General features: G+C 41.2%; 1 protein-coding gene across 3 annotated transcripts in view; it reads right to left on the reverse strand.

The window, feature by feature from the left end:
* Positions 1-26,927, reverse strand: part of LOC110532439 — an 82,677-nt gene that overhangs the window by 30,265 nt on the left and 25,485 nt on the right. Inside the window, exons 6-13 of one of the 3 annotated variants that reach the window (XR_005044138.1) lie at positions 15,465-15,623; positions 15,072-15,239; positions 12,335-12,386; positions 11,941-12,115; positions 11,800-11,836; positions 9,657-9,901; positions 4,825-9,473; positions 3,324-3,517 (exon numbers count right to left, since the gene is read on the reverse strand). Coding sequence is in view for 1 of the 3 variants with exons in the window: in XM_036973984.1 (XP_036829879.1) it covers positions 15,072-15,239; positions 15,465-15,623 (327 nt within the window). In the remaining 2 variants the exon portion in view is untranslated. Of the gene's footprint in view, positions 1-3,323; positions 3,518-4,177; positions 4,243-4,824; positions 9,474-9,656; positions 9,902-11,799; positions 11,837-11,940; positions 12,116-12,334; positions 12,387-15,071; positions 15,240-15,464; positions 15,624-26,927 lie in introns of those variants that run through there. The other 2 variants (XR_005044139.1, XM_036973984.1) reach the window with 2 other exon arrangements.

A 26,927-nucleotide genomic window follows, 5' to 3' on the forward strand; every position in this document is an offset into this window, starting at 1 on the left:
TTTGGTGTAAAAGAACACTGTCAGTATATTTAAGCTGATGAAATCGATTGATTTCAATGCTGAGGAAGTAAAAACTCTGAAGCAGCAGAACGCAACATTGAACATTCAGGTTGCAAAGCAGGAGCGGTAGTCGGAGATGGAGTCTTCGAATTTATGGAATAGCAGAAAAATCTGCTGAGAACATCGAAGCAAGAGTGAAGGACATTTGCAGGGTAATAGGAGGAGCGAAATGTTGTTGCAGGTTCTCTGGATGTAGTGCAAAGGCCTGGGTAGGCTGAGAGATGGCGAAAACAACCAGTGGTCATGAGATACATCTCCAGGACAGCGAGGGATATGACATGGAAAAGTGCAAAGAAACATTTATTTTTAAAGAAGAACAACCTGAGGTTCAAGGAGGATCTGACAGCATTTGACAAAGAAGCTCGGAATGTGGCCGATGATTGAGAGAGGAAGGAAGTAAGGGAAAAGTGCATACTTTGCGTGAGCTAAGGCTTTTGTTAATGGAAGGGAAATTCACGCTGATGCCTAGTTTGTTGACTGTTGGATTTATCAAGTCAGTTGTGCAGGACTGAGTTTCATTTGCATCTGATAAAACTTAGAGAGCATTGTTTGTGTGAGCCAAACTTTTTATATACAGTGGGGCAAAAAAGTATTTAGTCAGCCACCAATTGTGCAAGTTCTCCCACTTAAAAAGATGAGAGGCATGTAATTTTCATCATAGGTACACTTCAACTATGACAGACAAAATGAGGGGAAAGAAATCCAGAAAATCACATTGTAGGATTTTTAATGAATTTATTTGCAAATTATGGTGGAAAATAAGTATTTGGTCAATAACAAAAGTTTCTCAATACTTTTAAATACCTTTTGTTGGCAATGACAGAGGTCAAACGTTTTCTGTAAGTCTTCACAAGGATTTCACACACTGTTGCTGGTATTTTGGCCCAGTCCTCCATGCAGATCTCCTTTAGAGCAGTGATGTTTTGGGGCTGTTGCTGGGCAACACGGACTTTAAACTCCCTCCAAAGATTTTTTATGGGGTTGAGATCTGGAGACTGGCTAGGCCACTCCAGGACCTTGAAATGCTTCTTACGAAGCCACTCCTTCGTTGCCCGGGCAGTGTGTTTGGGATCACTGTCATGCTGAAAGACCCAGCCACGTTTCATCTTCAATGCCCTTGCTGATGGTAGGCTTTGTTACTTTGGTCCCAGCTCTCTGCAGGTCATTCACTAGGTCCCCCCGTGTGGTTCTGGGATTTTTGCTCACTGTTCTTATGATCATTTTGACCCCACGGGTAAGATCTTGCGTGGAGCCCCAGATCGAGGGAGATTATCAGTGGTCTTGTATGTCTTCCATTTCCTAATAATTGCTCCCACAGTTGATTTCTTCAAACCAAGCTGCTTACCTATTGCAGATTCAGTCTTCCCAGCCTGGTGCAGGTCTACAATTTTGTTTCTGGTGTCCTTTGACAGCTCTTTGGTCTTGGCCATAGTGGAGTTTGGAGTGTGACTGTTTGAGGTTGTGGACAGGTGTCTTTTATACCGATAATAAGTTCAAACAGGTGCCATTAATAAAGGTAACGAGTGGAGGACAGAGGAGCCTCTTAAAGAAGAGAGGTCTGTGAGAGCCAGAAATCTTGCTTGTTTGTAGGTGACCAAATACTTATTTTCCACCATAATTTGCAAATGAATTCATTACAAATCCTACAATGTGATTTTCTGGATTTTTTTTTCTCATTTTGTCTGTCATAGTTGAAGTGTACCTATGATGACAATTACAGGCCTCTCATCTTTTTAAGTGGGAGAACTTGCACAATTGGTGGCTGACTAAATTCTTTTTTGCCCCACTGTATATATATTTATTTTATGGCAGGGAAATTCGCACTGACACTTAATGTTAGCTTGATGGCTATTTGTTTTTACCAATCTATGGTACAATGTTATTTGCAATTGTATCAAAAAAAGATATATATAATTTGTCAACCACTTTGTTTTCTTTATTATTTTGGTTAGGTCAGGGTGTGACAAGGGGTGGTTTTGTCCTGTCTAGGGTTTTTGTATGTTTATGGTGTTGTTTACAGGTCTAGGTGTTTTGTATGTCTATGATTGCCTAGATTGGTTCTCAATTAGAGGCAGCTGTTTATCGTTGTCACTGATTTGGAACCATATTTAGGCTGCCATATTCCTTGGGTCATTTGTGGGTGATTGTCTATGTGATGTTGCATGTTTGCACGCAGTGTTGATAGCGGTCACGTTGTTATTTTGTTTGTTTAGTGTACTTTGTGTTCATTCGTCTTACATTAAAAGTATGTATTCACTACGACGATAGTGACAGTTACTTATCTTGAAATTGTTATATGCAAGGACGAAAACACGAGTGAATTGAACTTTAACCCCATTGAGAAAACAAAGAAGAAATTGAACCTCTGGTTGATGAGAGATATTTTGTTATATGGTCGGGTTTTATTATCCAACGCTGAAGGGTTATCCAGGTCGGTTTATGTCTCGTTATCACTTGACTTACCCCCTAAAATTGTAAAGGACTTAGATAAGATTATTTATAGTTTTATTTGATATCCACAAAAATGATGTGGATATATTGAAGCAACATCTCAAGACATCAGTCAGAAAGTTAAAGCTTGGTCGCAAGTGGGTATTCCAAATGGACAAGCATACTTCCAACGTTGTGGCAAAATGACTTAAGGACAACAAAGTCAAGGTATTGGAGTGGCCATCACAAAGCCCTGACCTCAATCCTATAGAAAATGTGTGTGCAGAACTGAAAAAGCTTGTGCGAGCAAGGAGACCTACAAACCTGACTCAGTTACACCAGCTCTGTCAGGAGGAATGGGCCAAAATTCAGTCAACTAATTGTGGGAAGCTTGTGGAAGGCCACCCGAAACGTTTGGCCCAAGTTAAACAATTTAAAGGCAATGCTACCAAATACTAATTGAGTGTATGTAAACTTCTGACCCACTGGGAACGTGATGAAAGAAATAAAAGCTGAAATAAATCATTCTCTCTACTATTATTCTGACATTTCACATTCTTAAAATAAAGTGATGATTCTAACTGACCTAAGACAGGGATTTTTTTACGAGGATTAAATGTCAGGAATTGTGAAAAACTGAGTTTAAATGTATTTGGCTAAGGTGTATGTAAACATCAGACTTCAACTGTACCTAGAAGTGCACACTATTCTTATTTTTTTAAATGTATCTTAAAAGTAAAAGTAATATAGTCAACTATACAACTTCTACTACTACTACACTTTATATCATCCAATAATATATCATGAAAAACACTCAACATGAAGAATTAATGCAATTATGTTAATTTCAAATATTTATTTTGAAATATAGATTAGGTGCTCTTCTTTTTATAGCAGGAAGTAAAGGGACTGGAAAAGGCTTTGCCTATAGCTGAAAACATCCTGGAAATGAGCGAACGCTTCCTTGGTTTCTTCTTGGTGGAGCATACACTCTCTGTTTGGCAGGATTCTTGATCTTTGACAATTGCTGAAAAAAAAATGTAAACATAACATTTTCTTTAACTGACCCTAGTTAGTGTGAATAATTAGTATTGCATTATTATTATTTAAATTGTAATATTCTACATAATTTACAAATGTAGGCCGGCAGGTAGCCTAGCAGTCTCAATCCGCCTATTTAACGCAGAAGTGTTACATATGCCCCCCCCCAGGGATTAGTGCCAAAAAGAAGGGGATAAAAACATGCAATATATATATATATATATATATTCGTCAACTTATATCTCTCAAATTTAAGACAGACACTTCAGTTCCATGTAGTGAATCTGTTATTCAATGCGTTTGTATGGGCAAATAGCAGTAAGGCCGATACAAACCCCTCGGCCTAGACAGGGCTTAGACTCGTGTGGGTTAATTACAAAGGTGCAACTCGTGCTGGAGACAATAAAAGGCCACGCTAAAATGTGCAGTTTTGTCACACCACACAATGCCACAGATGTCTCAGAGACTGAGAAAAATAGGAGCAAGGAAAAACGCTGGTTGACTTGTTTTGAGGGAGCGTGCAATTGGCATGCTGACTGCAGGAATGTCCAACAGAGCTGTGGCCAGAGAATTAAATGTTTGTTTCTTTACCATAAGCCGCCTTCAATGCCGTTTTAGAGAATTTGGCAGTATGTCCAACCGGCCTCACAACCACAGACCAAGTATATGGCGTCGTGTTGGCTGTAGGGTTATGGGGTGGGCAGGCATAATCTACGGACAACGAACACAATTTCATTTTATCAATGGCAATTTGAATGCACAGAGATACCGTCACGAGATCCTTAGGCCCATTGTCGTGCCATTCATCCACCACCATCACCTCATGTGCATGGTAATGTATCGAAAGGCCTGCATACTCACCAGACATGTCACCCATTTAGCATGTTTGTGATGCTCTGGATTGACGTGTACAACAGCGTGTTCCAGTTCCCACCAATATTCAACAACTTCGCACAGCTATTGAAGAGGAGTGGGACAACATTCCATAGGCCACAATCAACAGCCTGATCAACTCTATGCGAAGGAGAAGTGTCACACTGCATGAGGCAAATGGTGATCACACCAGACACTGACTGGTTTTCTGATCCATGCCCCTACCTTTTTTTAAGGTATATGTGACAAACAGATGCATATCTGTATTCCCAGTCATGTGAAATCTATAGATAAGGGCCTAATGAACATATTTAAATTGACTGATTTCCTTATATGAACTGTAACTCAATAAAATCTTTGAAATTGTTGCATGTTGCGTTTATATTTTTGTTTAGTACACATTTGAGTGTATTGACTTACCTGTTTCACTGACGGCAGGGGTCTGGTTCTGGGAAGGTGTTGGAATGCAGTGGTTCTTCTTGTTGACCTTCTTTGTACACTGGGTAACAAACAGTCATTTGTACAGTAGGAGAAATTGCACACAAAAGGTATCAGTGTTTACCATCATACTGTACGTAATGAATAAAAATAATCTTTATAATTTGTATTTTGATGACATATGTACCTTTGGGTTGAGTCCACAGAGAGAGCTGAATCTTCCTCTCTTCTTTTCCTTTCTACCAGTTGTTGGAAGCCCAGAATTACCTACCTCGTCACTGCCAAGTGCATTGTGTGATGACAACTGGGTCATGGAGGGAGGTGAAGAGCTAGCCTCATTGCATTTAGTTAGTAGTTCCCTAGTTAATGATTTGACCAGGGCATCGTCAAATGCATAATCCGTTGACTTCATTGCAACCTGGAGCATCTTCTCTGACCCAAATTCTTGAAGAAGCCCCTTGTAGACAGCCTTGAAAATCTTTTTGATTTTCAGATTCTGGGGGTAGGCTTGAGTTGGTTCAAGGCCTGAGGTGCCACAGAACTCAGACAGAATCCTCTTTGTGAGAACTCTTGATGTTTCACCAATGTCAGAGGATTCCAGTAATGTGATAGGGGTGATCATTGACAGCAATCTAACAATCAGTAAAAGTACCAAAGAGGTGTAGTCATTGCTAGTGGAGTCAAATGATGCATGTGTATCAGAGTCCATGGCTGATGGAGTTGATGGATACACAGAGACACTACACATCTCCAGATCTTTGTTGTCCATCTTGGATTCCACCTCTCCTAAAACTTGAATATCCAGAGTTCCACCGTTGTGTGTGCTGCTGCTGCCAGACAGAGAGGTTCTAGGCAATGATTTGGCACTAGACTGACGGCTAGTGGTCATGAGAGCCGGTCTGTCAGAGTCAAGTGTTCCAGCATCAGTTGGGGACAACCCATTGATTATGTTCATCAACTCTGATAATTCTTCTGATGAACTGGAGGCCACAGAACAGGTATCCATGACCTGATTGACCATTATATTGGTGAAAAGGCTCTTTGTGTCACAGTAAACCTGTGAGGAACTAATGGAGATGGCAGAAGAGCTCGGGATAAGCTGACTTGTGTCCTGCAGAGAACCATCAGAGATGACAGTTTGGCAGAAATCGGATCCTTGTGATGGTGGAGGAAGCCAGAAGACAATCTGCTGTAGCAGACGTTTTATTGACTCCGTAGCAAAGGAGTACACAAGGTCAGATGGAAACTCCCTGGATTCTTCAGAAGCATTCAATCCTGTCTTCAGCTTCAAAAGAATAGAGTCAGACACGCTCTTGCCAGCTGGCACAAAAAGAGCCTGGGGGGTGTTGTGACTTTTTATGAGCTCATAAACTTTGTCAGTGAGCTCATGTGAGAAGTTCTGAAGACCGTCCCTGGGGCTGAGTCTCGCAAGTCTTCTTGTAAAAGAAGTGACATCATCTGCAGTTGCTATGTGTTCCGTATCTTTTCTTGGAATGACCTCCATAACAGTGTTAACTATGGCAGAAATGGTTTGCCTTGTGTAATTTGTTGACCCTTGTGAATGAGTTGAGGAGTCACTCATATCAATGACCGAACTCCTAATGATAGGACAATAGATTTCAACAGGCCACTCATTGGGGACTGGAGTGCCTGGAAGAGAATTTGTAAAATCACTCTGGGACCCTCTGGTCATGGCAGAGGTGATGGACAGGGAGGACTTTGAGGAGGATGGCCGGTGTATCTCATTTCCATCAGTTCTCACCATGTCAACATCCTCCAACATGGAGCCCATGATGGAACAAGTCAAGAGGCCTTTCTCTGAGGTGCTCATCCTCTCTGACATAGACACTCTGCTCTGGATTGTCATCAGAGTCTGACTAATTAAGGTTTTGGAATAATTTACCATGCTGGTCTGGCTGCCTTCATGTTCACTGTAAGTCATTTGTGTAGAAGTAGCTGTTCTGCATATGGATTCGGCATGTTTGGGGGCCTCAACCACATTGTCTAGGAGGACCGGTTGTTGCTGGGCAAAAAAATCCTTGACCTTGGTGAACACATTGTTGAACAGGTTAACAGTGCCTGGCCAAATGATCTTTCCTTTCACATTGGCCCCGTTGTGAACACTGACAGGAAGGGTTGAAGCTGACAGGGATCTCTCTAACTGGCCAGACACTGAAGCATCAGACATTTTAGTCATCTGGGTGAAGCTATTAAGGTCTTTAGTGATGCTTATGACAATGTTGGATGCTGCAGAATTGGTGTGCAGAGAAGAGGTGAACAAAGATGGAGTTCCACTCTTCTGAAGGATTTTGACATCACTTTCATTACTGGACTCTACACTTCTACCATCAAGGTTGGTATTTACAATGCCAATTAACCCTGATTGAAGGATCCCACCAGCCATATGTGAGGCTTTAGTTTGAAACTCCTCAGTACATAGTTTGTCAAAGGCTGTGGATTTAAGACTTCTAGAGGATGCCTCCTCCTCAATATTGTTGATCTCACCATGCAAATTGTCCTGTGTATTGACAGCATAGTCATAAACAAATAAATATGATTTGGAGGCGGCAAGGACGTCAATCTGAGAAACAACGGCATCCAAAAGCTTGGACAGGTCTTCTGTATCTCCTTTTAGGCTAGATATGCATTCCTCCATGGATTCCTCGGAGTGATACACAGTGAGGATCTGACTAATGACCTCCTTGGTACAGGTTTGAAGGTCTGCTTGGATTTCAAGAGAATCACTACTACAAGTCACCTGAGAATCTAAACTTTCACTAGGAGCCTGTTTGAGAGTCTCATTATGTATTGGTGTAACACCATCGATGACCTTTACAGAGTCTTGGCAGGGAGTGAGAAACCACCTCAGCATTTCTCGAAATCTATGATATATAATACGAGCAGCAGAAAGGGTGCTCACTTTTGACATTTTGAAATTTTCAGAGTCATGTGCCTGCATGGACTGAACAATAGTCTCCACATCTGTTACAAAAGTGTCCAGCAATTTAGATGCTTCCGAGTCTCCCAGTAAGCTGTTTGTAAAGGGGTTGACAGATCTCAGAGCTTCACTCACTGCCTTTCTAGCCTTTGTCTGGAAAGACACACTGGAGAGTTTCTTCATATTTATAACTGGAAGACTCTGGGTAGATTCACTGTTGGTGGTGCTGTCCTGCAGACCAAGTGGAAAAGTGAGATGGGAGAGACATTGTTCACTGTCTAACAACTCAGATGGTGAGGCGGAACAAGAACTGGTGAAATCATTCAAGTCAGACATGATGCCATCCACAAATAGAATGGCCTCCAGAGACTCTTCAGAATCACACTCTCCAACAGAAGATGAGAACTTCTCCATCACCTCAGTCTTATACAAGACTAGAACCTGGCTGGCAATCGCTTTTGCGGTGTCAAGGAGAACTTGGTCTTGCAAATACTTTTTGAGAGCCAAGAGAGGTTTTGGGGTCTCACTTTGTCCTTTTTGTTCATTCATAGATGAGGAGGTTATTAAAAGTGGTTTACAAGAAATGGAGTCCGATGTGTCAGCCTCACCATTACTGGAATGACCGATGTCCAGGCACAAAGTTGGAACCATTGTGAAAGAATCTTTTGTGCTCTCCACAAATGTACTTGCGAGATCCCCTTTTTCTGGACAGGTAAGGAGCCTCTTCAGCGTATTTTTCATGTCGTAGTAACAACCAACAGTGTAAGACCAGATCTTACTTTGATGGTTTTCAAGAAGGATCTGCTCACTCTGTGCAGGGGAGCAGGATGCCCTGATAGACTGGGTAAGATTGTCCATGTCTGAAACAAAGGTACTTACCAACTCAGAAGCCTCAGGGTCAATCATAAGGTCTCTGATCTCACCTATCCTAGGAGTTGGACTAGATGATGTAGTGCCAGAACAACATGATGCACAACCCCTGAATCTTTTAACGATCTCCCGGATCGATTCAGTGGCCTTGGTCTGAAACTCCTCAGTGAGTAGTCTGTCCATACTTTGTGTTGACAGACAAAGACTAGATTTGGTACCTTTGATATTGAGGTTGCTCTCTCCTTGTTTTAGCATCTCCTCAGGACTTTTACAAGCTTCAAGCCTCTTCATATGGTCAGCAACAACACAAAGCAGTTCCCTCTTGTCGGGTTCATTTTCCTCCTTATTGCTGAAGTTCAAAACAGTGCCACTGAGGGCTGTCATGACCTGTCCTGTTAAATGTGTCATATCCACCTCAACACCATCCTCTCTGAGAACAACACTCTGCTCAACACTCTTCCCATTAATGTACATCTGAAGTATGTTGGAAATGCCAGACACCATCTCCTCAACCACCTTGGTGCTGGAGACACCACCACTGGCAAAAATGACAGGGGACATTCGCCCAGAGATGGGAGTTTGGATGGCCACAGAGATGATGGAATTTACTTTCTTTGACACTTCTCCAACAATAACCCGGGATAGACTTTGAGTGTCTACCTGGCCCTCTCTTTGGATACAGAGGACATTGTTCAGCGACTCTTTGAAGGAATCCTGGACACCAGTGAGGAGACTGTCCTCAGTGATCCCAAAAAAGTCACTGAGTGGCTCAGATGAAATAGACTCACCATCTCCCTGAGTATTTGGCAACAATGTCTGAGACCTTTGAGAATACAAAGCAAACAATACAGCATTCCATATTCAATAGTGGATACTGTAGTCACATTAATGCATAATTCAGTAATCAATTAAATTGGTCATTAAGAGTAAACTGTAACACAGATAACAAAACATATTTTCACAAAATGGGTTATGAATAGTTATGAAACCGAATGACTGAACATACCCATTACGAGAGGAGCTTGATTTGGCCGTGCAAGACCTTGAGGATTTGCTGCTGCCTCTCTTGCGAACCTTCAGGTTTGTGCTAGAGGATCTCTCTGATTCTGTCAGAGACTTGCCGGATACTGGAGACACATGGCTGTATATCCGTACAAAACGGAAAATTGCAGGGATGATGACCTCCAGGATGGCCTCAGATACAAACCGCACAATCTCCAGGCACATCTCTGCAAGCAATGCCCTCATCACCTGTAGGATTCGAAACAGTGTAGGTAGATTACGCATAGCCGGGCTCTGAAACCAAGCTCCTCAAAGAGATACCAACAATCTCACATAAGTTCATGAGAATCATGAAAGTGGCATACATTGGAAAGCATGAAAAGCAGTAGGCTACTAAAAAGCTCTTTGTATATAACTGTTTGTGATAATGTGGATGATACTGTAGATAGATAAAAGGCTTGTATCTAATTTTCTTGAAACATCTATTAATATACAGTGCCTTGCGAAAGTATTCGGCCCCCTTGAACTTTGCGACCTTTTGCCACATTTCAGGCTCCAAACATAAAGATATAAAACTGTATTTTTTTGTGAAGAATCAACAACAAGTGGGACACAATCATGAAGTGGAACGACATTTATTGGATATTTCAAACTTTTTTAACAAATCAAAAACTGAAAAATTGGGCGTGCAAAATTATTCAGCCCCCTTAAGTTAATACTTTGTAGCGCCACCTTTTGCTGCGATTACAGCTGTAAGTCGCTTGGGGTATGTCTCTATCAGTTTTGCACATCGAGAGACTGACATTTTTTCCCAATCCTCCTTGCAAAACAGCTCGAGCTCAGTGAGGTTGGATGGAGAGCATTTGTGAACAGCAGTTTTCAGTTATTTCCACAGATTCTCGATTGGATTCAGGTCTGGACTTTGACTTGGCCATTCTAACACCTGGATATGTTTATTTTTGAACCATTCCATTGTAGATTTTGCTTTATGTTTTGGATCATTGTCTTGTTGGAAGACAAATCTCCGTCCCAGTCTCAGGTCTTTTGCAGACTCCATCAGGTTTTCTTCCAGAATGGTCCTGTATTTGGCTCCATCCATCTTCCCATCAATTTTAACCATCTTCCCTGTCCCTGCTGAAGAAAAGCAGGCCCAAACCATGATGCTGCCACCACCATGTTTGACAGTGGGGATGGTGTTCAGCTGTGTTGCTTTTACGCCAAACATAACGTTTTGCATTGTTGCCAAAAAGTTCAATTTTGGTTTCATCTGACCAGAGCACCTTCTTCCACATGTTTGGTGTGTCTCCCAGGTGGCTTGTGGCAACCTTTAAACAACACTTTTTATGGATATCTTTAAGAAATGGCTTTCTTCTTGCCACTCTTCCATAAAGGCCAGATTTGTGCAATATACGACTGATTGTTGTCCTATGGACAGAGTCTCCCACCTCAGCTGTAGATCTCTGCAGTTCATCCAGAGTGATCATGGGCCTCTTGGCTGCATCTCTGATCAGTCTTCTCCTTGTATGAGCTGAAAGTTTAGAGGGACGGCCAGGTCTTGGTAGATTTGCAGTGGTCTGATACTCCTTCCATTTCAATATTATCGCTTGCACAGTGCTCCTTGGGATGTTTAAAGCTTGGGAAATCTTTTTGTATCCAAATCCGGCTTTAAACTTCTTCACAACAGTATCTCGGACCTGCCTGGTGTGTTCCTTGTTCTTCATGATGCTCGCTGCGCTTTTAACGGACCTCTGAGACTATCACAGTGCAGGTGCATTTATACGGAGACTTGATTACACACAGCTGGATTGTATTTATCATCATTAGTCATTTAGGTCAACATTGGATCATTCAGAGATCCTCACTGAACTTCTGGAGAGAGTTTGCTGCACTGAAAGTAAAGGGGCTGAATAATTTTGCACGCCCAATTTTTCAGTTTTAGATTTGTTAAAAAAGTTTGAAATATCCAATAAATGTCGTTCCACTTCATGATTGTGTCCCACTTGTTGTTGATTCTTCACAAAAAAATACAGTTTTATATCTTTATGTTTGAAGCCTGAAATGTGGCAAAAAGTTGCAAAGTTCAAGGGGGCCGAATACTTTCGCAAGGCACTGTATCTATGAATAATTTTCAAGGTTAAGGGACTTACAGGGTCCATCCTGCCAATGCTTAACTGCCTCCATTGCCTTTCGGAGATAATTAGATGTTTTTAGCACCAAAAAGCACACCAACACACATACAATTTATAAAATCATTGCATTCAAATACTACAACAGAAGTTTAGACATACTCCTCAGTAAGTTTTTCCAGAAACCGGATGATAACCGGGTTGAAAGCATCCGGATTGATTGGCGGGAGGTCAAGAGCCCTGGTCTGACAGGCCCTGGAGACACACTCATTAGATTGTCCCTGGTGAGATGTCCCCTGAACTGTCATCCCAGAGAATTCCACAGATGTAGAGGGACCTGTGTGCAAAGCAGCATTCACCAAGGTAAAGAAGTCAGAAAACATGTAACCTTCTAAGGCAAGTATGTATTAGCCAATTTTGTGTACTTTGTGAAGATAAGTACCCAACAAAGGATTATGCACTCTGCTATTAGTCCTCTGCTCAATAGATGTCCATACTAAATCACATTTACATGCAAAAGGATTACATTCAGTGAAATTAGAGTTTAATTTATGACCTGCATCTGTATCAGTGATCTGCTCCACTTTGTTTCTCTTGGTCCTCTTGGTCTAAAAAGACAATGCAGTCAATGATATATACGTAGATACTGTATGAAGCCATTCCAATACAGCCCTTTGAGTAGAGCAAGGGTAAGAATGATTATAGGGCTGTCCCCGACGAAAAAAATTATTTATAGACCGAGAGACATCCTGTTCTAATGTTAAAATGTATTTTTCCATATCAGACACACCCTATGTGTTTGAATACAATCACCTACATAGGCACTGAGCTTGTCTGATGCTTTAAGCACACTGTTTTATTAAATAATTAAGACACACAAATGACTCAAAAAAGAGCCCGATGGTGACACTGTATTATTACAGCATAGCAAAGATTAAAAACAGCCGAATCTGTGAAATTGCTTAATTCAACATTTAGCCGGTGCAATGAGGCTTGGTGCTCACAGAATCAGTAGGCTATTAAACAAATACTCAAACAGGCAACAGAAGCTATATCTGTCTTATTTCTGTATACATGTATGCAGTACCAGTCAAAGGTTTGGACACACCTACTCATTCAATGATTTTCTATATTTGCACTATTTTCTACATTGTAGAATAGTAGTGAAGACATCAAAACTATGAAATAACATATATGGAATCATGTAGGTACCAAAAAGTGTTAAACAAATCAAAATATATTTTATATTTGAGATTCTTCAAAGTAGCCATCCTTTGCCTTGATGGCAGCTTTGCACACTCTTGGCATTCTCTCAACCAGCTTCACCTGGAATGCTTTTCCAACAGTCTTGAAGGAGTTCCCACATATTCTGAGAACTTATTGGCTGCTTTTCCTTCACTCTGCGGCCCAATTCATCCCAAAACATCTCAATTGGGTTGAGGTTGGGTGATTGTGGATGTTAGGTCATCTGATGCAGCCCTCCATCACTCTCCTTCTTGGTCAAATAGCTCTTACACAGCCTGGAGATGTGTTGGGTAATTGTCCTGTTGAAAAACAAATGATGGTCCCACTAAACGCAAACCTGATGGGATGGCGTATCACTGCAGAATACTATGGTAGCCATGTTGGTTAAGTGTGCCTTGAATTCTAAATAAATCACAGACAGTGTCACCAGCAAAGCACCCCCACACCTCCTCCATGCTTCATGGTGGGAACCACACATGTGGAGATCATCTGAACACCTCCTCTCACAAAGACATTGTTGGAATTTGGACTCATCAGACCAAAGGACAGATTTCCACCCATCTAATGTCCATTGCTCGTGTTTCTTGGTCCAAGCAAATCTCTTCTTCTTATTGGTGTCCTTCAGTAGTGCTTTCTTCGCAGAAATTTGACCATGAAGGCCTAATTCACACAGTCTCCTCTGAACAATTGATGTTGAGATGTGTCTGTGACTTGAACTCTGTGAAGCATTTATTTGGGCTGCAATGTGAGGTGCAGTTAACTCTAATGAACTTATCCTCTGCAGCCAAGTTAACTCTGGGTCTTCCTTTCCTTTGGCGGCCCTCATGAGAGCCAGTTTCATCATAGCGCTTGATGGTTTTTGCGACTTGATGGTTTTTGCACTTGCACAATTTTTCGGATTGACTGACCTTCATGTCTTAAAGTAATGACGGTTGTTTCTCTTTGCTTATTTGAGCTGTTCTTGCCATAATATGGACTTGGTCTTTTACCAAATAGGGCTATCTTCTGTATACCAACCCTACCTTGTCACAACACAACTGATTGGCTCAAATGCATTAAGAAGGAAAGAAATTCCTTTACTTAATTTTTAACAAGGCACACCTGTTAATTTATTAAATGCATTCCAGGTGACTACCTCATGAAGCTGGTTGAGAGAATGCCAAGAGTGTGCAAAGCTGTGATTAAGGCAAAGGGTGACTACTTTGAAGAATCTCAAATATAAAATAGATTTTGATTTGGTTAACACTTTTTTGATACCTACATGATTCCATATGTGCTATTTCATAGTTTTGATGTCTTCACTATTATTCTACAATGTAGAAAATAGTCAAAATAAAGAAAAACCCCTTTGACTGGTAATATATATATATATGGATGATTTACAAAGCCAGGCACATTTAACAATTAGGCTATTAATTATAGACCTAATTTAGTTGGTTTTCCTCTCTCCTCAATTTTCTTAGACAATTAGGCTAAGGCAAGGTCTGTTTCCCCATCTCTACTGCTGCTGCCTCTGCAGCATTGTTCTCAATCCCAATATGCTGGTTAACTTTGCTATTATGCACATAGCAACATAGGAAAGGGTGGCAATTCTACGGAGCACTGAAGAGTATGTTTCAGAACCACGGACAGCGACCGTATCCAATGCAGGAGAAAGCGCATTTGCTATAAAATAATATTTGATTTATTAGTGTTGCACCATTATTTTAACATAATATAACCATATACAATTTCAGTATCACTTCTTAGCGGGATGGACTGTGCCATCCCTGTGGCCTCGGCAATGGATTAGTCAACTGAGACAGGCGCGAATCAGACAGGTGTCCAAGTGCACCTTGAAGAAAAAAAACTTTTGCGACTGCTCAACTTAAGAAATCCCAGTCAACCAACAGCCTATTGACCAAACTGTCGAACAAATGGGGTCAGCCCTCGATTTACTATTAGGAGATAAAAGGGTATTGCATGGGCAATTTACCTTCCTCAGAACAACATGCTGTAGGGGCAGGTTATAGATATGAAAGATATCTTGGCTCAATCTATTCCCTTACCTTGACTTTTTTTCTCTTCACGGCATCCGGCTCCATCTGAGGCAGGGGATCCTTCTTCACCTCATCCTCATCTTCATCATTCTGATTATCAACAAAATCTATCTCAGCTGCATCAGTATCAGTGCTCTGTTCAACTGTGGGCCTGTTGGCACTGGTCTTCCTCTTGGTCTAAAAAGACAATAGCCAATGACATACTATGTTGCCGTTGCTATACAGGCCTTTGAGAAGAGCTACAGTAAACAATTGGTGATTGAATATTAAGAGATGGAAGCCTGTTGTAATGACAATTTACCTTCCAACCTCACAACATGTTATATGGCATATTGGACAGGTTTAAAGTGTGGACAGGTAAGACCCCAGATTTCCCTTTCTCTCCTCAGTCTATTCTCTCACCTTAACTTTTCTCCTTGTCACAGCCTTCAGCTCGATCTGAGGCAGGGGATCCTTCACTTCACTATCTTCTGGATAGTTTAAACCCAGGATATCATTCTTCATTTTCTGGACTTGACCTTCCAAACTTTGATGATCATGTGGATCATCCTCATTTAAACTCTGATTGGAAAAAATTAGACCATTCTTTAAATGCTTGTGGATATGGACAATATACCACAGCTAAGAGCTGTTCTTACACATGACACAACGCACAGTTATTATAAACTGGTTACCAACTTAATTAGAAAAGTACAAATAAATGTTTTGTCATACCCGTGGTATATGCTCTGATATACCACAGCTTTCAGCCAATCAGCATTCAGGGCTCAAAACACCCAGTTTATAATGGCCAATATTTAGTTTTTTAAAGAACAGGTTTTCTCTATAAATCCACATAGATCATATTGCCTGATATCAAGATTCGTAATTAATGCGTTATGGAGTCACCTATTATTATAATAATTTAGGTAGAATTATGATAAATAGCCTACTGCTGTTATCTTTGCAAGGATCATATTTCAAATCAAATCAATTTTATTTATATAGCCCTTCTTGCATCAGCTGATATCTCAAAGTGCTGTACAGAAACCCAGCCTAAAACCCCAAACAGCAAGCAATGCAGGTGTAGAAGCACGGTTTGATGTATAACAAGTCCCATAGGTTATTATAATGCATAATTTTTTTTACAATATTAAAAATGATAATATTAGCGGTACAATAATTAACATTAGCCCACACCGCCACCCAGCTGCCACTACTTGCGGCATCCCTATCGGCATGTCCTGCATAAAAAAAGACGGTGCAGCGGTTCCTGCACCACTGCATGGGGCTTCTCTGTTAGCAATTCATAGGCTTACCTTATTATCCTCCATGGTTAAAGTGTATGGCTGGAGCCTATGTTCCCATCATGTAAAACTTTACCAAGTGATTACCAGAGATAAACTACCGCATTTTATACGGTAACTCAGCCAACGTCATAATGTGAATGCACTTTTACGTAATAAAACAACTTCAGGGATGATCTGTCAATCAATGCAATCAGCGACGCAATACTGGATCCCCAATACCACTAAAAAGACCACTCGAAACAATCACTACTGGTGTATTATCTACGTTTCCGTTTTTTTGTACAATAATGTGATAAGACAACAAATAAATAATGCTACCAATGATGAGCAATACATAACATTGTAAATAAGAATGTGTTCTTAACTGACTTGCCTAGTTAAATAAGGATAAATCATTTTTTTAAATAACAAATCAAATGCAGTAATTTGAAAAAAACTCTTGAGGGCGACTACGAACCAGTTTTGAGTAAACGAGGACAGAAGCATGCCATGTGTTGTTGGGTTAGAGGCGAAGATTCATAGTTGAAATGAGAAAAGAGGGTGGCGCACGCAGAAATACGAGTGGTTCACCGTAGTGGCAGCAAAATAAACTTCAGAGAGCCAGTTATTACAAATGACATGAGCTAAACCTGAATTAACTGTGTCACAAGTATGGCATGGATGCAACATGTAGCCCTGGCTAGCTACTGTGGCTAGCACGTTAGCTAACGTGTTACTGTATAGCTAGCTACAACATAAGTATTCTAATCTTGAGAGAAACGTACCGTTGGCTATTGTTGTCTTTGGTCCTGTAGCTCAGTTGGTACAGCATGGCGCTTGCAACGCAAGAATTATGAATTCGATTCCCGGGAGCACCCATACGTAAAATGTGTATGTGCATGGCCATTGCTTCGTCCCACAACGAGCTACTGTTGATTCAGACGACTCGTTGCAGAAGCTTCGGTCCTTGATCAACCAACTCAAATGAAAATAACGTTTCCACTTAACAGAGGCATATTCCGTATCTCTAGGAACAATACTTTGCGGGAAAGCGCAAGCATGATCGTAGCTAAATCGCTTTGGGTAAAAGTTATTACTAAATGGTTTATACACAGAACCAGTGCAGTGGTGGAAACAGTACCCAAATGTCATACATGACTGAGTCATTTTCTATTAAGGTAAATTTACTTTTAACTCAAGTTAAAGTCACCCAGTAAAATAGAGTAATAGTCTAAAAGTATTTGGATTTAAATATACTTAACTATCAAAAATGTAATTGGATAAAATATACTTATAAACCTATAAATCATTTACATTTCCTTATATTAATAAGCAAACCAGACGGCACCATGTTTTTTTTTCTTTCATTTATGGATAGCCAGGGGCTCCAACACTGACATAATTTTCAAATTAAGCCGATATATATTAAAATGTTAGATTACAACATTGTGCAAGTTTTGTCCATTGTGCCAATGAAGCTGTTCTTATGCTACACCCTCGGGAGTGTGGTGTCAGGAAAATAACCTCAAGCTCAACAAAACAAAGGAGATGATCGTGGACTTCAGGAAACAGCAGAGGGAGCACCCCTCCTATCCACATCAACAGGACAGTAGTGGAGAAGTGGAAAGTTAAGTTCCTCAGCGTACACATCACGGACAAATTGAAATCCAATCAAATGTATTTATATAGCCCTTCGTACATCAGCTGATATCTCAAAGTGCTGTACAGAAACCCAGCCTAAAACCCGAAACAGCAAGCAATGCAGGTGTTGAAGCACATTGGCTAGGAAAAACTCCCTAGAAAGGCCAAAACCTAGGAAGAAACCTAGAGAGGAACCAGGCTATAAGGGGTGGCCAGTCCTCTTCTGGCTGTGCCGGGCAGAGATTATAACAGAACATGGCCAAGATGTTCAAATGTTCATAAATGACCACCATGGTCAAATAATAGGTCTGGGACAGGTAGCACGTCCGGTGAACAGGTCAGGATTCCATAGCCGCAGGCAGAACAGATGAAACTGGAGCAGCAGCACGGCCAGGTGGACTGAGGACAGCAAGGAGTCATCATGCCAGGTAGTCCTGAGGCATGGTCCTAGGGCGCAGGTCCTCAGAGAGAGAGAAAAAGAGAGATTTAGAGAGAGCATACTTAAATTCACACAGGACACCAAGACTGAAAAACAGCTTCTATGTCAAGGCCATCAGACTGTTAACCAGCCATCACTAACATTGAGTGGCTGCCGCCAACATACTGACTCAATCTCTAGCCACTTTAATAATTAAAAATTGGATCTAATAAATGCATCACTAGTCACTTTAAACAATGCCACTTTATATAATGTTTACATACCCTACATTACTCATCTCATATGTATATACTGTACTCTATACCATCTACAGCATCTTGCCTATGCCGTTTGTGTAACGGCAGATCTCCTCTTCGTCTGAAGAGGAGTAAGGATCGGACCAAGATGCAGCATGGTAAGTGTTCATGACGATATTTGAATAAAGACAAATGAACACTCAAACAAAAACAATCAACGATAACGTGAAATCTACACACAAAAAAAAAAAAAACAGTACCGTGTGGCAACAAACACACACACAGAGACAAACAACCACAAACCAACAGTGAAACCCAGGCTACCTAAATATGATTCTCAATCAGAGACAACTAACGACAGCTGCCTCTGATTGAGAACCATACTAGGCCGAAACAGAAACCAAACATAGAAAAACAAACATAGACTGCCCACCCCAACTCACGCCCTGACCATACTAAATAAAGACAAAACAAAGGAAATAAAGGTCAGAACGTGAAAGTTTGGCCATCGCTCATCCATATATTTATATGTATATATTCTTATTCATTCCTTTACACTTGTGTGTGTGTAAGGTAGTTGTTGTGAAATTGTTAGATTACTTGTTAGATATTGCTACACTCGCATTAACATCTGCTAACCATGTGTATGTGATTTGATTTGATTGAATGTTTTCCCCATAAAACCTACCACTGCTTTAATTTCTAATTTGATCAGTATTGGTTTATGCTTTGTTAAAATTTGTGTTTAAGCAATAAACAAATTAAAAAAGAAAAAATCTGGTTGAGACTCTGGCGGCTCAGGACAGACGGGAGACTCTGGCAGCACTGGAGAGGACGAAGGCTCTAGCAGCGCTGGACAGGCGGGAACACCTGTAGGCCGAAGACGGAGAGACAGCCTGGTGCGGGGGGCTGCCACCGGAGGGCTGGTGCGTGAAGGTGGCACTGGGTAGACCAGACCATGCAGGCGCACAGGAGCTCTTGAGCACCGAGCCTGCCCAACCTGGTTGAATGCTCCCCGTAGCCAGGCCAGTGCGGTGAAGTGGAATAGCCCGCACTGGGCTGTGCTGGCGAACCGGGGACACCGTGCGTAAGACTGGTGCCATGTACGCCAGCCCGAGGAGACGCACTGGAGACCAGATTCGTACCTGGCTCAATGCCCACTCTAGCCCGGCCGATACGAGGAGCTGGAATGTACCGCACCGGGCTATGCACATAAGCAATAAACAAATACAAAAATAAAAACTCTGGTTGTAAACTGACTGCAGTAGCTATGTTTTTGGTATCGCTCAAGTCATACTGCATGTCATTCCTAAACTGTCTGGATTTTACATTCATTTTGGACCTCCACAAAACTGACACACTAAATCAATAAACTGTTTTTGTACATATTCAAGTAGCGATTCATAACATACAAATACAATCAGTACATGGCTTTCCATTAATTTCTTAAACTCATTGGAAATTAAATGGAATTCAACTATGCTATAATCCCACTGAAACATGAATAAGCCTCATTCAGATGATTTTATATGGTCCTTTACACACCAGCTACGTGGGGAAATTGGATCCTGGCCAAAGCCACAAGTTCATTCAAAAAGTGTGAGACATCTAGGATGAGTTTTTTACTATATTAATGTCAACTGCCATATGTTGATGTACATGTCCAACTGGTTTCCTCCTATTTTCAGACTACTGATGCCAGACTAGTGTTTTATCATGTGGCCACAGATACTCCCCTATTCTGTCAGTGGTTCCAGATCTACAACAGACAACTAACTGTGTGCGCTTAGCATACAGTATTGAGCAATAGAGAAGAAAATTGAACACAAGACCAAAAATATACACCATTTTATTTTTTAAGTGTCTTGTGCCGTCCCAAACAAAGTACAATACAATTGAAATGAAAGCTAAAGGGAATATGCAGTAGGGTCAAGATAAGTTTGACAGGGACTAGGGAAGCATAGGCCATAATGTCTTTAGGAGCTAGTCTTTTTCATTTTTTCCAACCAGGATTTTATTTTTTTTACCTTTATTTAACTAGGCAAGTCAGTTATGAACAAATTCTTATATATTTTTTTATAGACTCTAGTGTGCCTGGTTTGGCCAAAGATTATTACACATTGTGGCCCTCCAGGAAAAATACCAAACTCTCTGAATGTATATGCAGTGGTACATGTCAGTGCCATGAGTTACACTGAGTGTATAAAACATTAAGAACACCTGCTCTTTCCATGACATATGCTGACCAGGTGAATCCATGTTAAAGATATAATCCCTTTTGGATGTCACTAGTTAAATCCACTTAAATCAGTATAGATAAAGGAGGAGGAGACAGGTTTAAAAATATATTGTAAAGCTTGAGACAATTGAGACATGGATTGTGTGTGTGCCATTCAGAGGGTGAATGGGCAAAACAAAATATTTACGTGCCTTTCAACGGGGCATGGTAGTAGGTGCCAGGGGTACCAGTTTGTGTCAAGAACTGCAACACTGCTGGGTTGTTTACGCTCAACAGTTTCCCGTGTGTATCAAGAAAGGTCCACCACTCAAAAGACATACAACCAACTTGACACAACTGTGGGAGCCATTGGAGTCAACATGGGCCGGCATCCCTGTGAATGTTTTGTACACTCAGTACATTAATAGTATTGGTACCGTGTTCTTGCCGTAACCTGTAAAGCTGGAGCAGCCTGCGAGGCAGGGGGAGGTGTAGGTGATGCCGTTGTCTGAACACACAGGGTCCCACTCCCCAGCCAAGCAGGAGCGCTCTCTGTTACACTCTGACAACAGGCTGCCATCGTACACCAGGGGACCTGGGGGACAGAGAAAATGGCTGGTAATAATGATGTTTAAATAATTGTTGCTGGACTATCATTGACACAGGCACAGTAACAAAACAGCCAGGAATCCTGGCTCAGTAACAACCATACTGTATATTCCCACAAGAGGGAGCCCCGGCACAAGCCCATGTGTACTTTAGTCTAACTCACTCATATTCCACTGATCAAAACTTTTGTTTTTATCAACCCACCCACCAACCAACCAATCAGATGTCATATTTACCCATTGTAGGACATGGTCAGACCAGCCACATGAACATTGTCACACTTAGTGCCAGACTGCAGAGGGAGGAGGAGGTAGGCCATGAAGGAGGTGATGAAAGACAGCTGGGCTCCAGACACAACGCCAAGCTTATACCTCTTCATCAGTAGACCTCCCAGGAATATCCCCACTGCACCCACAGGCGGGTTCAACTCACCTGGAAAAGTTATACTCACACATCTTTAGTGCTACCGGTGTGCTGGAGTTTCATTTCCAATCATGTTCAACACACCTACAGGGGTTGGGAGAGAACAAAAAAATTGTAGTTAATGCCATTCAACATCAGTACTGACAGGATGGAACATTTCAGTTGGAACATGTCCAGGTTTCTGTGGATTCGTTGAGACAGGCAGCCCAATTCAGTCATTTTTTTGTTTGTTGAGTAATTGGTATTTTGACCAATCAGATATGCTCTGAAAAAGAGCTGATACGAAAATATCTAATGTGATTGGTCAAAAGACCAATTAGTGGAAAAAAATATATTAATTGGGCTGCATGTCTAATCGCATCCCTTGTCTCTCTGTCTCAGTCCTTGTATCGATTACAGTGGGCTGAAAAGGATTACTATCAAGAATCGTTACCCCCTACCCGATGTCCGCCGCCTCGGAGTTGACACTAAGAATCCAATTCTTCACCAAACTGGACCTCCGCAACGCTTAAAATCTGGAGAGAATCAGGGAGATGAGAGGAAAATGTCCTTTAACACCCCTAGTGGTCACTGACTATTTAGCCATGACCTTTGGAATATCGAACTCACCAGCAGTCTTTCAGACATTGATCAATGACACTCTTAGGGATATGTTGAACCGGTTCGTCTTTGTTCACCTCGACGATATCCTGATCTTCTCCAAAAACCCCTCCGGAACACGTATGGCCCTGTCCCACCTCACTGAAGCAGGTTTTTGCAGGAATCCTGAGGCTTACAGGGCATTCATAGAGCTCAAGGGACGTTTCAACTCCGGACCCATCCTCGTTCATCCTGATCCTACTCGTCCCTTTGTGTTAGAGGTGGACGCCTCGGACACCGGAGCTGGTGTGGTCCTTTCACAGTGGAAGAAGGAGGACAAGAAACTGCACCCATGCTCCTTTCTCTCCAAGCAGGTCTCGCCAGCGGAAGGCAACTACGATGTAGGCAACTGGCAACATCACACATGCACAATCATACATGTGTATTTTTAAGCATTATTAAGAACTTTGAGTGTGGAACTGCAGGGCGTTTACGCAAATACACATGAATTTCACGTGAACACGGGAAGTGTTCCAAAAACATGTTTTCATGTAATCTTATGTGAAGATAATGTGATAACATGTAAAGCAATGTGATTACATTAAACTACATGTGAAAATGTGATCACGTTGTGTTCCAAAATGTAATTTGTGCTCACATAAAATGTAAGTTGGAATCATGTGGTTTTTCTGTCAGGGTAGGAATATGATGCATTTTGATGTTATGTTTGATGTCACATGATCTTGAAAATGTAATGTTCTTTGAGGTTCTTCCATGTTCCTTTCCATGTATTTTCCCTCAGTCCTTTTCACTTTCCTTGGCAAAACAAGCTCTGTCTCCGTCAATACTTATTCAGAGCCACCATGAATTGATAGCAGCTTCTGATGGATTTTAAACCATTCAACAAATAGTTTTATAATGAAGAGTAGACCCAACTAAACACCCTGGATTCTTTACACACACATTGAAAGGCAAAAATCTCAAATTTGGACTCATCAGACCAAAGGACAGATTTCCACCAAGCAAGTCTCTTCTTAGTATTGGTGTCCATCCTTTAGTAGTGGTTTCAATGGAACAATTCGACCACGAATGCCTGATTCACGCAGGCTCCTATGAACAGTGCATATTGAGATGTGTGTGTTTCTTGAACTCTGTGAAGCATTTATTTGGGCTCCAATCTGAGGTGCAGTGAACTCTACTGAACTTATCCTCTGCAGCAAAGGTAACTCTGGGTCTTCCTCATGAGAGCCAGTTTCATCATAGCAATTCATGGTTTTTGCGACTTCACTAGAAGAAACTTTCAAAGTTCTTGAATTTTTCCGTTTTGACTGACATATATGTCTTAAGTAAATATGGACTTGTTTCTCTTTGCTTATTTGAGCTGTTCTTGGCATAATATGGACTTGGTCTTTTACCAAATAGGGCTATCTTCTGTACACCATCCCTACCTTGTCACAAAACAACCTACTGGCTCAAACGCTTTAAGATGGAAAGAAATTCCACAAATGAACTTTTAAGAAGGTACACACCAGGTGATTATTACCTCATGAAAAGGTTTGAGAGAATGCCAAGTGTGCAAAGTGGTCAAGGAAAAGGATGGCTACTTTTTTGCTTACTACATGATTACAATTGTGCTATTTCATAGTTTTGATGTCTTCACTATTATTCTAAAATGTAAAAAATTGAAAAAAAATTAAGAAAAACCCTTAAATGAGTAGGTGTGTCCAGACTTTTGACAGATACTGTTTATATTGTGATATTGCAAATATGGTACAATCCAGAGGTGCAAAAGCTCTTGGAGACTTATCCAGAAAGACTCACAGCTTTAATCGCTGCCAACGGTGATTCTAACATGTATTGTGAATACTTATGTAAATTTGATATTTCTGTATTTCATTTTCAATACATTTGAGAAAAAATAATAAACATATTTTCACTTTGTTATTATGGGGTATTGTCTGTAGCTGGGTGAGATGATAAAAAAAAAATATATGTATATTTTTTTAATCCATTTGGAATTCAGGCTGTAAGAAAACAAAATGAGGAATAAGTTAAGGGGCATGAACACTCTCTGAAAGCACTGTGTATCTGCAAGAAAGTGATAAATGAGCGACTCTTTAAAAGGGGGTCATATATACCATTACAATGTGGACTGTCTAGCATTTTTACTATTACCAACAAGACAACGAAGTGATACGTGCCATGGAGACTTATACGGATACTTTCCAAACACCAAAAGTTCCCACGCTGAGAGATATTGTTTACTACACTATTATGCATACAATCCAAGTCATACGTTTATTGTCATTCATACTTATTTTTAACCGAATATCTTTGCAAAAGTGCTCATTGTGTCAATTCAGAGCTCAGAAATATTGGAATAATGTGCTTAAGGGGACTGACACTCAAGGCGCACAACAAGATAACACAACAACCACGTTTTCAATTGACAATCATTGCCTTAAATGGGTGTGGTCGATAGATTTGTATAGGCATATATAAACAATGTATTTAACTTGTAAACCAAGGTTGGGTTAGTTGGTCTAAGCAACATGCACCTGGATAATCGCGTCATGAATCGGGACGGGCTCCTACGTCCTCATATACGAAATAAAGACATAGAAGCATACCCAATTATTGTCACGTTCTGACCTTTATTTCCTTTGTTTTGTCATTATTTAGTATGGTCAGGGCGTGAGTTGGGGTGGGCAGTCTATGTGTGTTTTTCTATGATTTTGGGATTTCTATGTTTCGGCCTAGTATGGTTCTCAATCAGAGGCAGGTGTCATTAGTTGTCTCTGATTGAGAATCATACTTAGGTAGCCTGGGTTTCACTGTTTCTTGGTGGGTGTTTGTTTCCGTGTCTGTGTTTTTCACCACACGGTACTGTTTTGGGTTTTCGTTCGTTCCGCGTTTATTGTTTTTGTATTCAGTTGTGTTCATGTTGAATATTACTTATTAAAAGAACCATGGGCACTTACCACTCCGCATATTGGTCCTCCGATCCTTCTCGCCTCTCCTCTTCTGACGAAGAGGAGGAAAACCGTTACAATTATACAGGTTCTACACATTACATTTCTCCATGGAACACTATTACACAGTCATTGATCATTCGCGACTTTAAGTCATTCTTGTCATCTCTAGAGCATCCCGTAAATCGATAGCGCTGCATTTCTTCCCCATCTTACCATGGATTTATTTTATTTTATTTTATTTCACCTTTATTTAACCAGGTAGGCTAGTTGAGAACAAGTTCTCATTTGCAACTGCGACCTGGCCAAGATAAAGCATAGCAGTGTGAACAGACAACACAGAGTTACACATGGAGTAAACAATTATACATACAGTAGAATACAGTAGAAAAAAGGAGTCTATATACATTGTGTGCAAAAGGCATGAGGAGGTAGGCGAATAATTACAAATTTGCAGATTAACACTGGAGTGATAAATGATCAGATGGTCATGTACAGGCAGAGATATTGGTGTGCAAAAGAGCAGAAAATAAAATAAATAAAAACAGTATGGGGATGAGGTAGGTAAAGATGGGTGGGCTATTTACCAATAGACTATGTACAGCTGCAGCGATTGGTTAGCTGCTCAGATAGCAGATGTTTGAAGTTGGTGAGGGAGATAAAAGTCTCCAACTTCAGCGATTTTTGCAATTAGTTCCAGACACAGGCAGCAGAGAACTGGAACGAAAGGCGGCCAAATTAGGTGTTGGCTTTAGGGATAATCAGTGAGATACACCTGCTGGAGCGCATGTTACGGGTGGGTGTTGCCATCGTGACCAGTGAACTGAGATAAGGCGGAGCTTTACCTAGCATGGACTTGTAGATGACCTGGAGCCAGTGGGTCTGGCGACGAATATGTAGTGAGGGCCAGCCGACTAGAGCATACAGGTCGCAGTGGTGGGTGGTATAAGGTGCTTTAGTGACAAAACGGATGGCACTGTGATAAACTGCATCCAGTTTGCTGTGTAGAGTGTTGGAAGCAATTTTGTAGATGACATCGCCGAAGTCGAGGATCGGTAGGATAGTCAGTTTTACTAGGGTAAGTTTGGCGGCGTGAGTGAAGGAGGCTTTGTTGCGGAATAGAAAGCCGACTCTAGATTTGATTTTCGTTTGGAGATGTTTGATATGAGTCTGGAAGGAGAGTTTACAGTCTAGCCAGACACCTAGGTACTTATAGATGTCCACATATTCAAGGTCGGAACCATCCAGGGTGGTGATGCTAGTCAGGCGTGCGGGTGCAGGCAGCGAACGGTTGAAAAGCATGCATTTGGTTTTACTAGCGTTTAAGAGCAGTTGGAGGCCACGGAAGGAGTGTTGTATGGCATGGTGGCGGCCGTAGTGGAGAAGCTCTCCTCCTGCATGTTAAAGGACCCTTCCCCTCACATCCCTTTCTCCCGGGCTGCTGCTTTTGACTCTGTGGTCGATCCTCGGGAGAATCAGT

Source organism: Oncorhynchus mykiss, unplaced genomic scaffold (assembly GCF_013265735.2).
Source record: "Oncorhynchus mykiss isolate Arlee unplaced genomic scaffold, USDA_OmykA_1.1 un_scaffold_377, whole genome shotgun sequence".
Lineage (NCBI taxonomy): Eukaryota > Metazoa > Chordata > Actinopteri > Salmoniformes > Salmonidae > Oncorhynchus > Oncorhynchus mykiss.